This window comes from Rhinatrema bivittatum, chromosome 4, assembly GCF_901001135.1.
Source record: "Rhinatrema bivittatum chromosome 4, aRhiBiv1.1, whole genome shotgun sequence".
Lineage (NCBI taxonomy): Eukaryota > Metazoa > Chordata > Amphibia > Gymnophiona > Rhinatrematidae > Rhinatrema > Rhinatrema bivittatum.
The window spans coordinates 18,410,866-18,432,411 of NC_042618.1; the positions used below are offsets into that span (position 1 = coordinate 18,410,866).

The 21,546-nt window shown below is 41.8% G+C and overlaps 1 protein-coding gene across 2 annotated transcripts in view; it reads left to right on the forward strand.

The window, feature by feature from the left end:
- Nucleotides 1-21,546, forward strand: part of CALM1 (calmodulin 1) — a 65,146-nt gene that overhangs the window by 814 nt on the left and 42,786 nt on the right. The window contains exons 1-3 of one of the 2 annotated variants that reach the window (XM_029597783.1): nucleotides 777-866; nucleotides 1,836-1,866; nucleotides 3,071-3,214. In XM_029597783.1, the coding sequence (XP_029453643.1) occupies nucleotides 792-866; nucleotides 1,836-1,866; nucleotides 3,071-3,214 (250 nt within the window). In that variant the 5' untranslated portion in view covers nucleotides 777-791. Of the gene's footprint in view, nucleotides 1-776; nucleotides 867-1,835; nucleotides 1,867-3,070; nucleotides 3,215-21,546 lie in introns of those variants that run through there. The other variant, XM_029597784.1, reaches the window with a different exon arrangement.

Here is a 21,546-nt window from a genome sequence, read left to right on the forward strand (position 1 = left end):
AGTGTCTGGGTCTTCCCCGCGACTTCATGCTACGGACTGATTTGCCTTTTTTTTTTTTTTTTTAATTTTTACCGGCGACTGTGTACCCCCCCCCCCCCAAAGGTTTCCTGCTCGCCATATCTATTTCCGTATTAATAGATGTAAAAGTGGCTTTTATGGATTAAACTCCTGTGTTGAAAGGACTTGCCTTTGGGTAGCATGCATACTTTTTACTGAACGCGTTGGAAGAGGTCATGTGCGGGACCGCACGCTGTGGTTCCTAGGGTTCAAATTGTAAATAACACTTAACCCCGAAAGGGTTAAGCTTTCAGACTTATCTCTGCCGTGTTCTTTCCCCCCTCTCCTCCCCCATCTCCAAAAAGAGAACTTCCGAGAAAATAAAACTACCAATAAAAACGTGCAATACACCAACCTCACTGTCTAGGGCAATGCTGCTCGCTGAAGGCGTTTTTTGGGGGGTGTTAAATGCAAGCAGACTTTTTTTTTTGTTAGTCTCCACTAGAAAATGGCTTTTTTTTTTGTGCTTGCCTTCATGGTTTATCCGAAGTGAATGGGGGAGGGTTTGTGGCTGGCTGGGTGAATGAGGTTAGGATACGGAAGGGCAGCAATATTGGGTGGGGTTTGGGATCTTTGGATTTGGTGATATGGAAAGGGGATCTAACATCGTAGAGCGCTGCAGCACTGAGGACGAGCCTCTGCAGAGGGAGAGGTGCTTCTACTTATGCTGCTGTTGGTAGATTTGGGCGGAAGAGTCAGATGCCTGGTATTTGTAGACTTTACATTCACGGGCAATGGAAGACTTGCAGGGGAGTACTTTGCCATATAGAAAGCTGTGTGGAGGGCTTCTGCTGAGAAGAGATACAAAGGTTGAAATTCTGGCTTTGCATGTGTTAAATTCTATCTTTTGGCTGGAATCTTTGTTTTAAACATGGGTTTAGTTTTGTATATTTTGCTTTGTATACTTCCTTATGGCTTACACGTATTATATTTTGATATCTTTCCCACTTGTGATTAGTATGCCTTCATTCCATAATGTGAACATAATTGTGCTGGAGGCTGCCACATCTTGATTTCTAGGGTAGCTTTGCTGGGCATGTTGCTTAGCTTTTTAGAAAGCTTTGTTCTCCTTCAGCAAGGCTTTGCCCTGATGGTTATAACTATCATGATCACACACTAGTTTGTAGCTCATGCCCCTAATAGGTACGTACCAAGCACATTAAGAAAATATGACTATGGATTAAGCTTAAACACTGGCTACCAAAGATCTCCTAGTATTTTAGTGTTGTAATGTTACATGACTTCATAATTACAGAAATTTGATATGAAAGTTGGCCTGACCTTATGAGGGCCAAACTTCTTTATGTAAAAAAAAAAATCTGTAATGAGTATTACTTTCAACGGAAGCTTGTAAAAGTTCTGGCATTTATTAGGTTACTGTAAGTGGTTTGAAGAGTGATTCCGGTTATGCATAGTAGAAATGGATCAGTTCTTTGTAAACTTTATACTCAACACATTAAATGCTTCAGAATCTAAGCTGCTTAAAAATCAGGATTGCATTCTTAAGAGTAGCATTTGTAAGTGTTGCTTTCTCTCCCACTTAAATTCTCATTTACTGAGGCTCTTATTCATTTAAGAGGAAAAGCTTAGTAAATTAGGCCCTTAATTAAAATGGACAAGGCTTCCACGTGACATCTTTCGGGAGTATTGTATTTTCCTGTGCTTCCTACTCATCTTATGTTTCTTAATTTCCAGTCTTAGGTTCTGTAACACAGGGTTTAGTGTACTGTGTATAACAATTTTATGTATACATTTTAATCTTTATACTTCTCTTCTAGGCTGATCAGCTGACCGAAGAACAAATTGCTGGTATGTTAACTGCTTTTATGCATATTTTAAGCATGCCTACTATTTTTTTAGGTGGTTAAAATGGTTTTCATATGCAAATTCTGGGCCTGGACATTCTAAATTGCTTGCAAAATTGGCTGATAGCATGTATTTCTGGAATTTTATTTGGAGTTATTTTTTTCTTCTCCCCATTGAACTAAATGAATTGCCTCAGTGTTTGTAACTTCCTACTTAAGCTTTAGAAATGAGGACAAAGTATTACTTTTCCTCCTTCAGTTACTCCAGATGAAACTACTTTCTCAATTTTTGTTAAGCATTTAATTGTATATTCAATACTGTAGATCCACACAAGGAAGCATGTACTTAAACACTTTTTCAAATTTGCATGTTTAATTGCCTTTAAACTGACAAGTCCCAAAGGAGTGGGACTGTTTAGGAAAGTTTAAGTGGCCAAAATTAAGAGCCTGAGGAGGGTGGTTGGTTTGATAGTTGCACTCTTTTCTCCCTACTTCTGTACTGTGGCTGCTTTTTTTCACAGCTTGTAAACTTTACTTGGGCAACCTGGCATCTAGTTCTTCTAGCTCTGGTTGCAAGGCTTGATTGAACCTTCCACAATGCAGCAACCAAATTCTACCAATGTAAAACACATTTTCTATTTCAGCATAGAACTAGGATCAAGCTTATGGACTGCAGTTCCAGTTCATCTTGCATATACTCCATTTTGTAGATGGGTTAGGCTGTTTATATGAAATACTCAGTCAATTCCTGATGCCTGCAGTCTAAAGCTTTTTCTAATAAGCTGTACTTTGTAAGGTGACATGTTGCTGCAGTTACTGGGTACATAAGGCTAAAAAGTCTCTAGGGAAGATCACATATCTTATTGAATGCAGAGTTAATTTGTAGCTTGTTTGGGAATGTAGAATTGATGCATTGGCCACAATAGGGTATCTGTTCTTCTTGAAGTAGGCCTGCAAACATGTCAAAAAATCCAGAAGGTAAATAACTGGATCAGTTACATAGGAAAGTAATGAGGTTTTGTGCTCCAGCTTCTGCATAATGTACTGGCTAGTATATAAAGTGTAGCACACTAGCCTGTCCATCTTAGCAACAGCTTTCTAATTTATCAGATTAAACTGATTACCAGTCAAAACACAATTGGAACTTAACTAGCACTTGAGATGCTCTCTCCCTTTTTTGTCCTAACTAATTTTATCATTGTTTTCAGAATTCAAGGAAGCGTTCTCCTTATTTGACAAAGATGGTGATGGCACAATCACAACAAAAGAACTTGGCACAGTTATGAGGTCACTCGGCCAAAATCCAACTGAAGCTGAATTACAGGATATGATCAATGAAGTGGATGCTGATGGTAGGTCTTCAAATAAGGATATTTTCACTAATTTGTACAGAGATGATACACTTCTGAACTGAGAGCCACAGTGAATAGTTCTAGAACTTCAGTTTTAAAATTGTTTATCTTTTATAGGTTTAAGCAAGGGTTGAGTATTTAAACAGATTGGATGATATGGTACTCAAAATCAAGAATGTGTAATCCAAATAGATGCTTGACAAAGCAAAATTGCACTCTTTAAAACAAAGTGCAACTGCCATGGTTTAATTGTCTAATGTATGTGCTTAGCTGAGTTACTTTCTCCTTGAGCATAACTTCAAAGCATACCTTTTAGTTAAGTTTCTTGTTGGTGCTTAATATTACTCTTAGTCAGGGAACAGTATTTTATATTTTTAGGTTAATTTTTTCACATTTGGGCTGATAACTACTTGTAAGCTAAACTTTGTTCTGTTTGTCTCTTATGAAGGTTTATATGAGTAAATTTAACTTGGTGTGAACTGTAACAGTTTAAGTCTTGTTTTGGCATTAAGAGGAAGAGGGCTAGCAGACTCCCAGCTGTGTTCAGTTTTTTTTCAGGGAAAACTGAGATCCTAATTTTATTTTTTCTTTTCCAAGAAGTTTATGTGTGAGTTAAACCAATCCTTTCTAAAAATGGAAGACAGGTAACTAAAGTTGGAGGATAAACAAGTTCATGAATCTGACCAAATATCTACTGGATTCAAATGTCCTCTTTACTATATGTTCATAACTAAATCATTGGTGTTAATGCAGTTCTGTAAGTGAAGTTGATGGTTCTTGTTGGTACACTTGCCAGTATTGGGACCAATGTCTCTGAAAAGTAGAACCTAAAGCCAGACTTCTTGGCTTGCATTTAGGTAACATGTCACCTACTGGATCTGATGGCATGTATTTAGAATGCTTGATAGTTGGCAGTGTAGTTACTGGACAGCTGTAATCTTGGAGCTTTTCTTCTGCTTGGAGAGACCATGCCTATTCAAGTTCTTAAAGCCTCAAGAGTTGCTTGTGGAAAACATAAAATATGCAAACACAGAAGGTGCAGTGGACTTCATTTACAATACCCTTTAAGGTCACATCTTGACTAGCTATCATTTTGATTTTTGAGGTACAGGTTTTGGTGCATGAGCAGCCAGCCTTACTCCTAACAGATGCAGCATTCAGAATAGCCAGTTAAAATGTTACATATGAAATGTCCTATTTTTAATATGAAGTTGGCTGGCACCTTCATTGACTTGATATTTTATACCAGCAACTGGTAAAAAGCAGGGAAGCATACAATTTTTAACTACACTGCCAATTTAGGTTGATTTTGTTTTGACTAGCACCCTGGCTAAATTTCTAACAGTAATTCTCAGCAAAATATTGGCTTTACATATCACTTTTTACTCTAAAACTTTGCTGATCTTGTTTCTGAGGAAGTTTAACCTTTACTTTAGATCTTTCTGCTATGCAATATAACAGATAATCTAATATTCTGTACTTAAGCTTGGGATGTAAGGCTATTTATGCAGAAGCAGTAGTTATTGAACTATACATTTACACTATTGAAGCTAAAATAGTCCTGGAATCTTCCACCCCTCTTTCCACTTGATATTCTGTACTTTTTAGGGGAATATAAAACAGAAAAATAGTTTAGAAATAGCAGTATGAACACATCACGTATAACACCTATAAGGGCCATGTATGCTAGAAGGGGAAGTGTGAACAAAATTAAAAAATGAGCACAAACAAGGGAGCAAAATAGTAAAAATAAATAAAATTCAAAACTGACAATGGAATACAATGAGCAAACAATTACAAGGGCATTTTCTCAGTCCAAAATATTTGCCTGGCTTCTGAGTCTGAAAATTTTCACCCTTGAGTTAAACTGGAACCCAACAAAAAATTATGACATTGTCAGTGTTTTAGATAGTCCAAAAATAGACTTGTGCCATGTGAGCACAAAGATCCAGCCTTGTGTGAACTAGCATAGTTAAAGCAATGGGTTGGGAACCAGGGTTCAAATTTTTTTCCCTTCCCACCCTCAAAATATTCCTTGTGACTATGGGAAAGTTACTTTCTCTTACCTTAAGGTACCAACTTCAGTTGTAAACTCTATGGGCAGGGGCTTGATATACCAGAGTACTAAATGATGGCGAAACCGAATGACAGTATAATAAAACTTGATAGATATAATCAGCCTTAAGCATTTGGAAAGGTGGGCTAAATATACAAATTGTGAAAAAGCTAATGATTCCTCTAAGCCAACAGCAACCGGGGAGCTCATATCACCCCTATACTTAAACCTGCACTGGCTACCTATAAAATACAGAATCCTACACAAAGCACTCACCATAATCCACAAATCCATCCACAACCAACTACCTCTAGACCTTCAGTTCCCATTCAAACTATACTCAACCGCAAGACCAATTAGAGAAGCATATAAAGGAACCCTTCAAGTTCCCCCAACTAAATCCACACGTCTATTCTCCACAGCAGGCCCAATCATCTGGAACAGCCTGCCGACCGACCTAAGATTGGAACCCTGCCTGCTAACCTTCCGAAAAAAACTCAAGACCTGGCTTTTCCTCCAAGCCTTCCCTTAAGTTCTAACATTTTAACATAACTCTACCAGAATCTTCCCAATTAGCTAGACGCTCGGTCCAGCCACAGTATAGACATATGTTCTCAAGCTCTAGTTTGTTTTTTTTTTGCTGTTCTTTCATTTCCAAGCTACTCTAGCCCCCAAGTTCGATCTCCCTGTTATATGTAACTGCGCTTCGGCCTTCCTGTTATTTGGTTATGTTTAGTTAGTCCTAAGTTCCATGTAAACCCGTCTGATATGAATCTTGTCATGAAGTTGGGTATAGAAAAATGTTAAATAAAATAAGCTGTATGAACAAGCATGCACAAGAAATCTGCAGTTTGCATTCGTGGCTCCTACTATACAAATTTGAGCTTCTAAAAAGTTGCACACAATTTTTGCACTTTTTTTAAATGTTGGAAGGGACTAACGTTCACTTCTAGAGAATTGTGAAACATAATCTGTGCTGGATCTCCAATAAGTAATTCTTGTTTTTGGGGAGGAAGTCTGATTCTAACAAACAAGGTCATTGGAGGGAGGAGTTAGTGCAGTGGCTCAAGTGACACTACCATGTGCAAGGTCCCCAGTTAGTCCAAGAGTTAGGTCTTCTGCTCCATGGGTTGCAGGGATGCTGCAGAATCTCAAATATACAGAGCTCTCAAGGTTATTGCTTAATCTCAAATTGCAAGATTCCATAAAGAGCTCTGGTCTGTTGTCCCTACTCTGGGACTGTTAACTAACGACCAGATTAGATATGTGGTATGGAGGTGGGGGAGGGTATGAAGGATTATAAAATGGGGAGGATCCCCCAGATAGTTGTGGTGCCAGAACTGTCCTAGTTTTGTTGAGCTAAAAGTACAAAGGGAACTGCTCTCTGTCATTGCAAATATACATGGCTTTAACTGGTTTTGCAAGGAGGCTTCTAGTTCTAAAGACTTTATTTTATAGGTGGCTCTTCTCTTCCTCCCCACCCCCACCCCCCCAATTAGCAGGGCTGACTTAGCTGTGATCTGTGGGTGACATTTGGTGGCACTGGACAGATTTCTGTCCAAGCTAGTGAGCTTTGAGTTCCTATGTGGGCATTGCCTTAGTCTCCTCAGTCTTTATCTGAGCTTCTGCACAGATGGTTAAGTCTGTGACTTATCTCCTTAGTTTAAACACCCCCCCCCCCCCCTGAAAATAGCAAATATTTTTTATCTACCCAGATCAGTCCAGACTCCTGGGTTTTGCCTCCCTGCCAGCAGATGGAGAATTTCTGTCCTTGATGTATGTGCGAATTTGGAGAATTTTTGAGGCTTGCTTTTCACAGTGCAGCCTCAGTCTGTTCAGGCTATGGTGTCATATTTTGGTTCTTCTACGGAAAGGTTCTGGTCTAGACTGGCCTTTAACTGAGTGTCCAGGTAGTGACATTGGGTTGTCTCTGGGATAAGGTGCAAGGGTATTCTCTGTTCACATCCAGACATGGGTTCCTCCAGGGTGCTAAGAACTTGTATCCTCAGGTGTGGAATATTTTCCATCTTGGAATCTGAATCTAGTCCTTAGGGGATTGTGAGGCTTTTTTTGAATAGCTAAAGAGCTATAGTTAAGGACTTGACTTTTTTTTTTAAGTGGGTTTTCTTGGTGGCTATTTGTTCAGCCAGGAGAACTTCAGAGCTCAGATGCTGTCGTTTCAATCTCTTCCTACAGATATTTGATTTGGGGGTATCTTTATGCGTGGTCACTTTTCTTTTTTGAAATTTAAGACTTGCATATGGGTGACATGGAAAACATCTATCCCTAATGTAATGTCTTGTGATTCACTTGTCTCTCATGGCTGTTTCCAGATTACTATTTAGATTGCAGGCCATCCCCAACTTGGACATATCCAGGTTGGTACCTCAATTTCCAGGTTTCATAAGTCTGCCAGTCTTTCTGAAACTTAAGGAGTGTATCATGTTTATGAGCTGAAATCTGTGTTAATAAATATGACTCCACCCTTTGTATGTCTTTGAGCCTCAGCATGGACAGAGCTGTCCATTTGTTTTGCTATTTCACACCTCGTGGCAGTGCGCACATCTAATCGGTGCATTATTGCTGGCTGGTAATCCCGGACCCGGCAGACCAAGTAGTGCCTGTCTGGGTGTTATCTGACCTTGCTCTGTTTCATAAAGCCAGCCAATAACTGTACCCCAAATTTTACAAACAGGGCAGTCCCACCACATGTATAAAAAGGATCCCTGTACCCCACAATCCTTCCAACATAAGGAGCTATGAGTCTTTGCTATAATGTGTAGCCTTTTTGGGTATAAGTAGCATGGTCCCTTTTTTCTGCCTGAGGTCTTAGAGTTCATCTTAAAGCTTCCAGCTTTTATGGATTTGGATTCCTCTATGCCTCATGAGTGAGAGCTTAGGCACTGGAGGCATGCATTGAGGTATCCAAGTGATCTATGGAAATCATAAGTGACCATCACCTCTTTATACTGTGGAGTGGTCCAAAGGGAAACAAGTCTAAGGTTACAATTGTGCGGTGGCTGAAGGAAGTGATCAAGTCGGCTTATGTTTCTAAAGGGCACAGCTGCTGGAAGGTTTAGGGGCACATTTGACATGTTCTCAGGTGACTTTCTGGGCTGAGTCAAAGGTGTCTCAGCATGGAACTTGCTGGGTGGCTTCTGGGAAGTCATTGCCCACTTTTGCTAGACATTATTTGGATGTCTGCTCTGGTTTCCTTGTGCTTTAGTGAGATCTGAGTGGCACTGCCACTTCCCACCTAAGTTAAGGGGAGCTTAAGTACATCCCAGGAGTCTGGACTGATCTGGGTATGTATAGAGAAACTGGTGCTTACCTACTCATTTTCATTCCTGTAGTACCTCAGATCAATCAGACTTGCCCATTTAGTGGGGGGAGTTTGCTGCTTGTACTGTTGCTTTCTTTATAGTGAGTTGGAGGTTTTCAATGCTGATCACTTATGTTAAATTTGGGAAACGAGTTTTCCATTCTTTTTGGGCAACTTCACCTTCTTCCAGCTTGGAGGGGAGCAAGTTTGCTTAGGACCTTGCTTAGAAATTTATGGTTGTCATCTTGGCTTGGGTACAGGGGTACAGGTCAATACTAAGAGACTGCAGGTAGCACACTAAGTTGTGTACAGTGTCAATGAAACTCTCAGCCTCTATCCACTGGCAGGGAGGCTAAACCCAGGAGTTTGGACTGATCTGTGGTTGTACAGGAAGAAAAATTAGGTAAGAACCAGTCTTCCTTTAAAAAAAAAAAAATCCCCCAACAGTACTCAGAACTACAAAAAAAGTCAACTTGAGAGGCTTCAAGGCCTGCCTATGTAGATGACTCATGTTAACAGATGGAAATCAGTCATGTTACTGCTGTCCAGGACATGACTTATCCACAAGCCACAGAGTTTGGTTGATGTCCCCCTGCTTAGAGTTCAGGGCAGTAAGAATAGCCCTTTAAAGGCTTTTAGTAAATACAGATCTGCCTCATGGAGCAACCATTCTTCCTCAAAGCAGTGAATCCAGGGCTCAATCAAGTATGGATGACATGGACTGGTTAACTTGTCAGCAGGCTTTGAGCCCAGTGATCTGTCATTATACTCCTCCCCCCCTCAAAAAAAAAAAACAGCCAAAGCATTGAGACTCCTTGAAGCAGTCAACCAGTGCATCCAATGAAAAAAAGCCACATCAACAGGAAGTAGATGCATTGAAGCATTTGAAGAGTGCACCGAAGATTCATAAAATAGCTGGTGTTGACAAAATGCACCTTGTCAGCACACTGAAGCAACTTCTTGCCAGACAGTTGATGCACTCTATGCATCACACACTTAGAGCGGTCAGAGTAGCTTAAACCGAAGTTCTTGCTAACTCAAGGTGGTAGCAGAGGCTAGATATACCCGGAGGTACTGAAGTCCTATGGTGGGGCTGCCCCCAAGGTTCCCACCATTGTATTTGAGTATAGGAGAGATGTATGCTCACTCCCAGGAGGCCACGGAAGTGAGTGGCAGATGGGGACGCCCATGCTGGTTTGGAAACACCAAGGCACTCTGCACCGGAGGTAGCCATCTTGGCCAAAGAGAGAGAGGGGAGAAAGGTAAGGCAGAGCAGTCGCAGCCATCTGCGACAGACGTAACACCATGTCTTCCAAAGAGAAGGAATTCTACCACTACTGGCATTTCAACCAAAGGAAAGGTACGTTCATGAAATCTTGAGCAGTGCTACTGCCACAGGGGTATATGGCTTACTGTTTTAATGTGCTTCCCTAGCAGAAGCCTGACCTCATTTGCCGCCATCTATTACCACTGCTTCACTAGTTGCCCAGTTATTTCAATGGCTTGATTTGTAATTACCAGAACCCTGTTCTATTATGTAATTTCAAATCTACCAATAATGATGCAAAAACATATACTAGTCTCAGAGGAAAATGGTCCACTTATTCTCACCAGAGGTCATAGCAAAGCTATGCAGCAAATAAGACACAAACTTCAGTTCTGGAATAAAAGTGGAGGAACCACACCAGGTGCTCCTCCATTGACATTGTCCTCATCAGTCTTAAGAGATCTACTTTTGATCTTCCACCTCTTCCAAAGCCGCCTGAGGGGCTCAGTCACATTCCCCTCAGTCATCCTGGTCTAGTCGTCACTCTCCTGAAGTCTCCCAGTTGCTTCTTGGGCATTCCATCTGATCTGCCTCCAGGGGTGCTGAATCACACACCTTCACTTGAGGACTTAACCTATTCCAGATTTGTGGAGAAAATAGGTTCAATTCTAAATCTGATAAGGAACACACTAGAACAGAAGTTAATGGGAATTAGAAATTTCTGAAGAACCATCAGCATTACTTATCTGGTATAGATCCTTTATGCATAAGGATGTGGCAGACCCCTTTCTCAGGTTCATGGTAACATGAAAACTGGACCTGAAGTTCAGGATTAAAAAAAATCACTAGGATATGGCACAGTGCAACTGCCTCAATTCATAGTGGTGGAAAGGTATATGAAAAAAGATGGAACAGGTTTCACTCTTAACCTGCCACTAGGAAAAGAGAAACACAACTAGGAGTCATCCTAGAGCATAGACAACAGAAGCTCCAAAAGTCTCCAACTAAACCAGACAACGTTCTTAATGAATGTGAACATATACTCAATGGATCAAGCAATTTCTACCCTACTGGAATATAATTACAAAAGTGTTAAATTCAGCATGGTTAGTCTCCACTTCAAAGCTTAGCCTGTAGTTCCATATAAAGTCATCCCACCTCCCAACCCTACACAGCAACTACTACAGCAGGAAGTGAACAAACTATTACAAAATGTAGTTCAAGAAATAACCACTTCTATCAAACAGGATTCTATGCCAATATTTGATCCTGTATCTTCAGAATCTCAATCACCCCCCACAAATGATCTCTAGGAACCATTGTCTCCTTCATTCTACAGAATGACCTGGATGTGTTCCTTAACTCTCAAGGATGCATGTGCACACATTCCCATATACCCTCTTTGGCACTACCTGTGCTTCAAAGTGGGAACACTCCACTACCAGTGCAAGTCCTTCTGTTTGGAGACTCCATAGCCTCACAAGTCTTTACATTACTTGTTACTGTAGTAGTGGCCCATCTACACATCAGGGAATTCAAATATTCCTACAGAAGGGACATACTTATCATGCTTCATCATAATTATGATAAATCATAATTATCATGCTGAATTGTAATTGGTTTCAGTTTTTTAATTTGCATTTTGATTTTGTTCTTTCTTCTCAAACCTGCACTCTCATTGCCCAGTTGGCTTTGTTTTTCCCCCTCCCACCATCTCCTTGTGTTCATGTATTTTCCGCTCATTTTGTTAAAATGTGAACCGGCATGATGTCTCGCACTAATGCCGGTATATAAAAGCTATTAAGTATTTCAAATTGTCAGTTCAAACCCTTCGGTCACTAGGATTCATAAAACTTTCAGAAATCAGTTCTGCAACCTACATGACTTCAGTTGATTGGAGCATTTAGACAGTGAGTTCAAGCATTTTTTTTTTTGCCACTAGAACACTTATTCAGAGTGGCAAAAGCATTATTAAACACACAGAATACAACAGTTCATAAAGTCCTGGTGCTTCAAGGACACTTGGCTGTGGCAGTTCACGTTCTGCTTATACATACAACTGCATATGCCAACACATTAAATGGGTCTGATCACAATGGAATCAGTTCCTTAAACCACTTTATATGAAAATGTCAATCATGTTGCACACGAAGGAGGAAATAACCATGAGACACTCTCCTCCTTGGAGAGTGGACTAAGCTATCAGCTTTGTAACAGACTGAGGAGAATGAGGTCATACCTGTTTGGGAACTCTCACACATGCCCAGCGCTCTACTAGCTTGGAAAAAGTTCCATTTGGTGTTATATCACCCACAGATCATGGCTAACTTATCCTATCTACAGAAGTTTGGTAACAAACTTGCTGTTTTCTGTTAAGCTGAATTATCCATGCTGTGTGGGTGTGAGCTTGCAGAGCTTTTGGAGTCATTCACCCACAATCCAGGAACAGGCTTTATAGCAAAGGGCGACGGCCTCCTTGAATTGATGTTCTGGCTGCTGCCATAGATTTGCCTAGTCTGCATTATACTTGTCACAAGCATGCCAGACTGTCTTTGGGCAATAACTGTAGGGAGGATAAATGGGGTGTTGTACACCAAGCAGGAGAGGATTTTGGGATCTCATAAGGCTGCCAAACAGAAGGTAGTGATAAAAGCCAGAAGAATACAAGATAGCATAGTGAACTATGACTTGGAAGTACAAATGCACAACTCTGAAACATCATCTGAAGGATTGTCAAATTCTGGAGACTGCATCTCCTGAATGCTTGAGACAGTAAATGTAGTCCTAAGGAAGGTAATAAAAAAAAAAAAAGGTATGTTTGCACTATTTAAGCCCTCTGAGGCAAGCTTTGAGGACCTGACAGAATATCATACCATTCAGGAAGCTTAGAAGTACACATGCACAAAGCATAAGTTGCTCATTTGAAAGCTTTAGAGCAAGGTATTGATAACAAAAATGGAGGAATTCATAAGCTCAGCCCCAGTCTGAGTAGCACAGGGTAAATACTGTGATATCTGAATCAATAGCACTTAACTTTATAAGCTGCATTTTAATATATTTCCCACCATGTCTTAACATTGAATAAGGGCTAGGTGGAATCTCAAGAGGTTCTGGTCTGGGGGAGGCAAGGAAGATCCATGTCTTATCTGGCACTGGGTTTTCTTTTGGCATTAAATCAACTTCCCATATCCATCTGTACAATGTAAATTTATATACACCCACCTTATGATTGGCCAGGAGGAGAGCAGTAGTGTTAAAGGCCTGATGTGGTATTTGAATCATGCTATTCAAACCCAAATCAGGTCCTAGCAGTAGAGGACACAAGCTACTGCTGTTCTGGCTAATTGGCACCAGTGGAAGCAAGTTGTAGTGCATGCTTAGCCAACTGCTTCCTAGTATTGCCCCTAGTATATTACAATTCTGTGGGGGAGTGCAGTTCATGGTGAGCTGAATTTTGCAGCCATTGCCATGGCAGATGAATCTGTGAATCAAGGGCTTTAAAAAAAAACCCTAAAAAAAAAGTGGATGCATAGACCTTCCTCCTAATAGAAAGACCAGAATGACAGTAAGACATAGTTAGGGACCTTATTTTGCTCTTGTAATATAAACAAATTCCTCTGGGGAAAAAAACAATCTACCTGGACAAATGACTAGCCATTTTTCCTCACTGATTCTCCCATTTTTAAGTCTTGTAATAAACAAGTTCAGGGGATGGGGAACAGGACTGAATAAGCCAGTACCAATTCATTAATCCTCAAGGTCCACAAACGAATGGGTCAGGTTTTCCTAATAAGCATGAGGAAGATCTAATCTATAATAGGGCTATTCCAAACTTCAAGTCCTCACAAAAAAAATCAAACCCCTACTACTCACTCAAGACTACCAATCAATACTCCAGGCCCTCATCCTTTCTAAACTAGACTACTGCAATTCCATTCTCCTCAGACTCCCAGCCTCCACCCTCAAGCCACTCCCAACTACTGCAAAATGCGACAGCCAGATCCCTCTCAAACAGCAAATGCTGCACACATCACTCCCATACTGAAAGACCTCCACTGGCTCCCCATAACCCACAGAATTCAATACAAAGCCCTTACCCTCATGCACAAATCCATCAACAAAGACTGACTAAAGGACATCCTCCATACACCTCTCAAACCTACATTCTAAAAACACTGGACTACTAACAGGCACACATCTCCTCAACGCGTGAACATGCATTCTCAATAGCAGGCCCCACTCTGGAACAAAATACCAACAAAACTCCAAACAAAGCCCAAAAAGCCTATCCAACATCTAACCCACCCCTCTGGGATCCAACCCCAAATAACCAGCTCTACAACCCCACCAAGAGATCTCATAACACTCCAACAAAGATCCATACTCTCTCTAACATTAGCTACTATAACAATGTTAAACTAAACAGCGTATTTTATTCAATGTTATGTTGTAATTGTTAAAGCACTACATAGATATATCTTTACATTTTAACATTGTTAAAAAAAAAAAACTGACCACCGTCACATTATCAAAAAAGTTATCTTGTAAACTGAATATATCCATGGGTGAATGTCTGTATATAAAAACACAAATACATAAAAATAAATCTGTGCATGCAGATCTCCCTTATGTATATTAGGGATAACCTGATCTATTTGTGGTTCTCCAAGTGAATACTACTTGGATAAGCACAGCATCCTTAGCTATGTGGAAGTGGGTAAAGCTTGGATGACTAGTCTGCAGCAGGATATGGCATTTTTAGATTCCCCTCAGCCAGAAATTATACTTGCCAGTTGGTACTATGGGGGGGGAGGGGAAGTCACACTGCAGAATATTAGTTTTCTCCCTCTTTTGCTTCTGTAACTGTTTCTAGACTCCTTTCAATTTTTGCTCAGCAGTTTACAGAAATTATGCTACTGTTCTGTTCCTTTGGTCTGCAGAGACTGCTCCTTTGAGCTGTAGAACAGATTCTCTGCCACATGCTGCCTTTGTTTCTAGCAGATGGGCTTAAGGAACTGCTTTACTGGCAGTGATCTAAGATATGGAAAACTCTCTCTTTTCTAGTCTGTTCTAAATCCTTGGCAACCACACACTTCACAACTGGGTTTCAGTATTGCAACAAGGTAAATTGACAAACTAGCTTGACCTTGTAATTTTTCATCTCAGTAAAGATCTTTATTTCTACAGGAGTTTTGGCATGTTTGCTGTTTCTCCAGGGAATTCCATATGTAATTTTCAGAAAGTGACTTCTGCTGTTGGCTATATGGCTTTCTTTAGACCTACATTCCTGTTTTTAACTTTCTGGGTATAGGTATCAGTAAGTTTTAACACTTAGAACACCAGAATTTATAGAATGCTTTCATGTAAGTACAGAAAGCTTTGAGAGGGAGACACTGAATATTAGGAAGCATTCTGGTTATCTTATACTAGATGTGGGTAAAACAGACTATCACACTGAATACACAACTGTTTCTGAGGTAAGGAGTTAAATCAAATACAGTAAACTGTTTTTGTTGAGCATCTTCATTGCCCAGATGTTACACAAGGTCATACCTCAAAGTGAACACAGTAAAATGTTGCATACTGGTCACACAACAGATAAGATACTCATTCTTGTTTTCTAAAAGGAAGACATAATTACAGGGCACCCTGAAAATAAACAGTACAGTGCCACAAACCCTCCTGTGGTTTTTGGTATGGTTAACTCCCCTTGACTCTAAAAATAGGAATAGCCCAGGAAAAGCTTCTTAAAGTAACTGACCCAAACTTAAGATCTTTAATAAATTAAGGAAGAAAATTGTAAGTATTTTAGAGCAATTAAAAGCTGTGCAGAAAGAGGCTAAGTTTATCAATAAGGGCTGAATTAGCCATGACATAATCCAGCACCCAATAGATACCTTTCAAACAGGCCAATGTAATATGGTGTGCTGGCCACAGCACACAGCTCAATGCACATTTTGGATATGTGGGATTAGTGCATCCAAAACATGCACTTGTGTGTATAGATAATACCACTCATCACATGTAAATTCATGTTGAGCATTATTATTTATTCCCCTCAATGCAGGGAAAAGTGCACCAAATCAGCACACTTATATGCTCAGAAATTAACACCAGCACAGAGCTGGCATTAATTTTGAGTGGCCAAAATTGTACAGAAAGCAGTAAATTCTGCTTTTCTGTACTTCCAGGGCTGTTCCCAATTGGTCCTTTCACAGACAAATGTCTGAAAAGGACCAGTGGCCTTTCAGGACAGCCTTCTGAAAGGTGACATGTCCCTTCACTGTCACATGTCAGTGGAAAGGACCAAATGGAGGCCAGACCTGGGGGGGGAGCTTAGGGCAGGTCAGACAGGAGGCACATTTTTTCCTTAACTAATTCTCTTATCTTTCTCCTGTTTTACTTTCTATTACAATGTAACTCTCTAATTTGTTATATTTAAACAGATATGATTTTAGTTGAATGTCTGTATGTGTCCTTTTTTAGCACATCAGTTCCCTGGGAGAGGTGGTTCTGCACATGTTAAAGCAGTTGCTCAGTGTTTTAACACCTGTTTTCTACATGCAGATACTGCATCGGCCTGAAAGTACAAGTGGTTTTTTTTTTGGGGGGGGGGGGTAGATTCTGAGCATTCAGTAGCTTCCACACATGCACTGCCTTGTGAGCCTCTGGTTTTGTCTGTGACCCACTTTCTCTCTAGAATTTTGTAATTTCATAATTTTTTAGTTCTAACTTTTCTTCTCTGCTTCAGCAGCCCCTCAACATTAAGTGCTACTAACAAAATTATTGTGGCATCTTAGCCTACATTTGTGGGAGCCAGATGTCTAGATTCCAATGTAGACTGTTTTTATAAGTAACTAGGCCCTGATAGTGAAACGGGTAATTCTTAAATCTGTGGTGTTATGTCCCTCAGGGTTTGTCTCCAGCTTGACCAATGCTGGATCTCTGGCAAGCACTTAAGACATCAGGCATGTGTAGATCTGGGAACCTATGATGGTTCCCAGATCCACCTTTGACTCAAGTCAAGCAAGGTGCAGAAATGTTTGCAGATACAAAACAAGGTGCCAAGCATTGTCTCCTAGGTGGATCCTATTGGATTCTACAGGGCCCTAGGGCTGTCAGCATCTAGGACAGCTGGTTATGTTGGCACAAAGTCTCTTATGGTGCAAAGTCTCCATGGTAATATCTTATTTGTACCCCAACCTTGCCAGGGTGCTGTTAGCATTAATAGAGCCATCTTAAGGTATCATTTGCATGAAGACTGAAGATGGTGACTCTATGTAAGCCTGTAGCATCATATCAGTGCTTCAGCACAGAAGGTTGCAATGGGGATCACAGTACAGAGCCCAGCTCAATGCAGTATGCCTTGAGCTTAGCCTTAGAGCCAAGTACATGAGCTCTGTTCCAGCAAAGTATATCTTCTTCTTCATGGGTTTCTGAAGAGGATGTGCAGTTCTAGCTTAGACAATACAGCAGCTAGTGGACCAGCTCACCAAGATGGACTTCTTTGCATAGGCTCCCCTCACCTTCAGGAGTCTTAGATCCTCTCTGTAGGCTAGAGCTCCACCTAGCACCACATGGTGCATAATCCCCTGCAGGAATTATTAGCCATAGGATTTAGCCCTTAACAATTGGGAGAATGTTGCCTTCTGTGATACTTTCATCAGAATGATGAAGGGGCTAACTAGGACAACTTACCTTCTATTTGTGTCCCAAGGCAGTAGATCTCACCTCATGTTCATTAGCAGGGTCATAGTTCAGTGTTCAGCACCCCTCTCCCCAATTAAGTCAGGAAAGTTCAACAGAGATTGTATCCTTTGTCTAACTTTCAGCCCCCTGCCCCTGAGGACCTGTACTATTCCAGATTTCTGGATTAGTAAATGTGTTGGGAGGGTTTCTGGGATAACTGCTGGAGGCCTTCTATGGCCTCCAGCAGTTATCCCAGTGTATAAGTTTAGGACATCAACTCCAGGATGTGGCACTAGCCCATATATAAGGGATTTCTTCAGAAATGCTTGTAATCGTGTAGGTTCATAGAACACATTTCAAATCTGAATAATAAACTAAACACTTGCATGTATCTCAACAGGAATTTAGCTCCACGTGATAGAGCCCCCGTTCTCATTTCAAGAAACTTTTTCCTCCATAGCTTAGTGGCCCTTGCTAAATCGTGATAGATCCATATTTTGTGGCCATACGTTTTTGCAAGAAAAACCTTAATATAGCATTATCAGACATAAAGGTAAAAACCAAATCATGATTCCCTGTACGTACCTGGATCAGTCCAGACTCCTGGGTTTTGTCCCTGCACCAGCAGGTGGAGACTGAGAAAGATTGACAGCCTCTGTCCTACATATATATACCTAGGCACCATCCACAGCCTGTTTGTATTACTGTCTCCAGCAGGTGCTAGGTTGCTTACTCAGTCTGTATTAGTCGGTGGCAGAGGTCCATTTTATTTAATACCCTATTTTTGGTATAGGACTTTGCCAAAAAAAGGAAAGGCAGTGAGGTCTAAGCAGTTTTTCTTCAGCAAGGATCTCCTTGGCCTCCCAGGGGAAGGGCAGTCCCCTGCAGCTGAGGGGTTGATACCAGGGAGCCCAGCTCACTCACTCCTGGAGACCTGGTGGCATGACCCCTTCCTGTGCTGGGCAAGTACTTCTCACTGATTCAAAAAAAACTCTCCCTTCCCTCGTCCTGGGTTTTTTTTTCTTCAGGGCTTGCGGTCTTTCTGGGGGGGGATCTCTGTCCTTCCTTCATGCCAGGGGGTGAGGGCACCTCACAGGCTGCCGGGGTGGGGGGGTCATTCTGCATGTCTCTTCCATCACACGCGCGTTCGGGGAGATGCCGGTCCTTCCCTCGGCTCCGGTCCCACTGAGCACAGGAGCAGGCACCATTTTGGATAATTTCGGCAGGTCTAGTTGCATCAGGGGTAAACATTTTACTGCAGCATCACTTGCAGCAGTGTTTGTCCGTGGGGGGGGGGGTCTAGTGCAGCAAAACCGCTGTGGTCTGAGGGGGGAGGCCCCTGCAGATAGGGGGATTCCTCTTCGTCATCTTCAAATTCAGATTATATTCGGTTTTTGCATAAGGCATTTAGGGCTAAGAAAGCCGCAAAGACATGGCAGGGATAGGAGTTTATCACCTTTACCCTCAAGATCCTGGAAACAGGCCTGGAGCTACACAGAGCAGGAAGCCCCAAGGATAAGCACCCTTTCGTCCTGTGGCACCTGGGCCCTTATTCAGCTCCTTCTGTTCCTCTGGAGTCAGAGGACCAGGGCCTGACCACACCTCCCCCGAGGGGGGTAGAGGGTGAGGGGGACCCACAGCAGAGTGCTGCATGGGAGATGCATGCTACGGAGGGGGATGACCCTAAAGTAGTTGGGGATGAGCTTACCCCCTTATCCCGGCTATTTTGAAGGAGTTAGGCATTGAGCCAACACAGGATCCAATGGTCTTAGGGTCTATGGATCCGGTTTTATTGGTCTGGGGGGCCCACCTACTACCTTCCCTTTCCATTTTTCAGCAACAGATTTACTGTACCAGGAATGGGATACGCCAGATATGGGCCTCAAGGTTACAAAGGCCATGGATAAGCTCTATCATCTACCTGAGGCGGCTCTAGAGCTTCTGAGAGTTCCAAAGATTGATGCTGCTGTTGCGGCAGTTACAAAGAAGACTATTCCGGTCACAGGCGGTAAGGCTCTCAAGGATTAGCAAGACCGAAAACTGGAGCTGCAGCTGAAGAGTATTTTTGATGTCTCTGCGCTGGGGGTCCAAGCAGCCATGTGTAGTAATTTTTGGATTGAGAGCAGGCCTGCGCTGGGTTCAGCAACTCCTGGCCGATGAGTCTCTGAGGAGGAAGCTCGGCAAGCTGGGCACCTGGAGGTGGTGATTGCATACAGTGCAGATGCACTGTATGATCTTCTGCAAACTTCTGCTCGGTCCATGGTCTCAGCGGTTTTGGCTAGATGCTTACTGTGGCTAAGTCACTGGGCAGCGGATGTGACTTCCAAATCTAGGTTGGGCTCCCTTCCTTTTAAGGGAAAGTTGCTTTTGGCAAGGAGCTGGAAGACTTGCTTCAATCCTTGGGAGAGAATAAGGCCCATTGCCTTCCTTAAGAGAGACCTAAGCCAAGGTCTTTGTTTCCTCAAGATCTCGTTTTTGGGGTGATCAGAAGAATTGTGCACCCCGAGCGTCCACTTCCATCTTTCCGTCAGTCTACAGGAAGACAACAATCGTGGCCTCGGTCCTTTCGAGGATGCTGTTTTGGTAGACCTGGTACCTCCCTGTCTGCTCCAGAAGGCAAAACTTTGCAATGATGGGTAACAGATCCATTCCTCGGTACCAGTGGTAGGGGGCAGACTGTTCTCATTTTACAAGGAATGGGCCAAGATCTCAATCAGACCAGTGGGTCCTCTTTTGTACATCAACCTGCCCACAGTTTCTGGTCTCAGTGTTGGCTGCGCCACAAATACCAGGCCGTAAAGCTGACGGTGCAGCATCTTCTCGACCTGGGGGCTATTGTTCCAGTTCCACCCCAGACCAGCACTCAGGCTGATATTCCATCTACTTCCGTCCCATTCTAGATTTTAACTCCCTACTAATGGAATACCCTTCTCTTCCCTCAAACCACTACAAATACTTCAGAACTCCATTGCTAGAGTCCTAACTGGAACAAAAACAATCATTTTATCCTCACTTCACTGGCTCCCAATTACTGCACGAATTGCATACAAATCCATGACAATCATCCACACAATTCTTAACGGTCAAGGCCTAAACACCCTTAACATAACTCTTCAAAACTCCTCAAATATACGATCCAATAACTCAAACTACTTATTATCCCCACCATCAAAGATGCTCACCCAACATCAACAAGAGAGCCTTCTCCATTGCCTCCCCCCAATCTTTGGAACACTCTACCTGAAGACCTGAACTCGACACAACATAAAAACCTTCAAAAAAAGACCTAAAAACTTTACTGTTTCACAAATTCTTCACGGACCCCCAGTCATCTGCTCATGCCAACTCTCAAATGAACTAATAACTCTAATGTTTAGAATGTAACCGACTTGATTAGTAATTCTGTTACTGGAAAATCGGTATATAAAAGTGCTAAATATACTATCTAACACATTTCCCTCCCTCTTCCACCTTACATTACTTCCTAGAATTGTTATACTATGTTTACTGTAATGTCACTGTTATATTTTCTAAATTTCCTTTGATATATTTGTTCACTATGTAAAACCGTTGTGATGGCTTTACCGAATAACAGTATATAAAACTCTTCAAATAAAAAGGGTAAACAGATGTCTGCACATTCCAAGGTTCTGTATGGAGACGCTCCAGTCAGTGATCACAGCAGTACATCCCAGAGTTCCTGGCGTCTCTGAACCTCACGACATATCTCCATGTAGACATCAGGAAGGATTATCAGAAGTTCCTGATATTTGCAATTTTAGGTAAGGCATTTTCAGTTTCAGGCTCTGCCCTTACGGTCTCTCTACAGCACCCAGAACCTTCACCAAAGATCATGGTGGTTGTGGCGGCAGAGCTACGCAGAGAGGGGTTTTTGGTACACCCCTATTGGACGATTGGCTGATTCGGGCAAGTCGGAAGCCTTTTGCCAGGAGACAATCCAGCAGGTATTGCAGCTGTTGAAGACGCTTGGCTGGGTC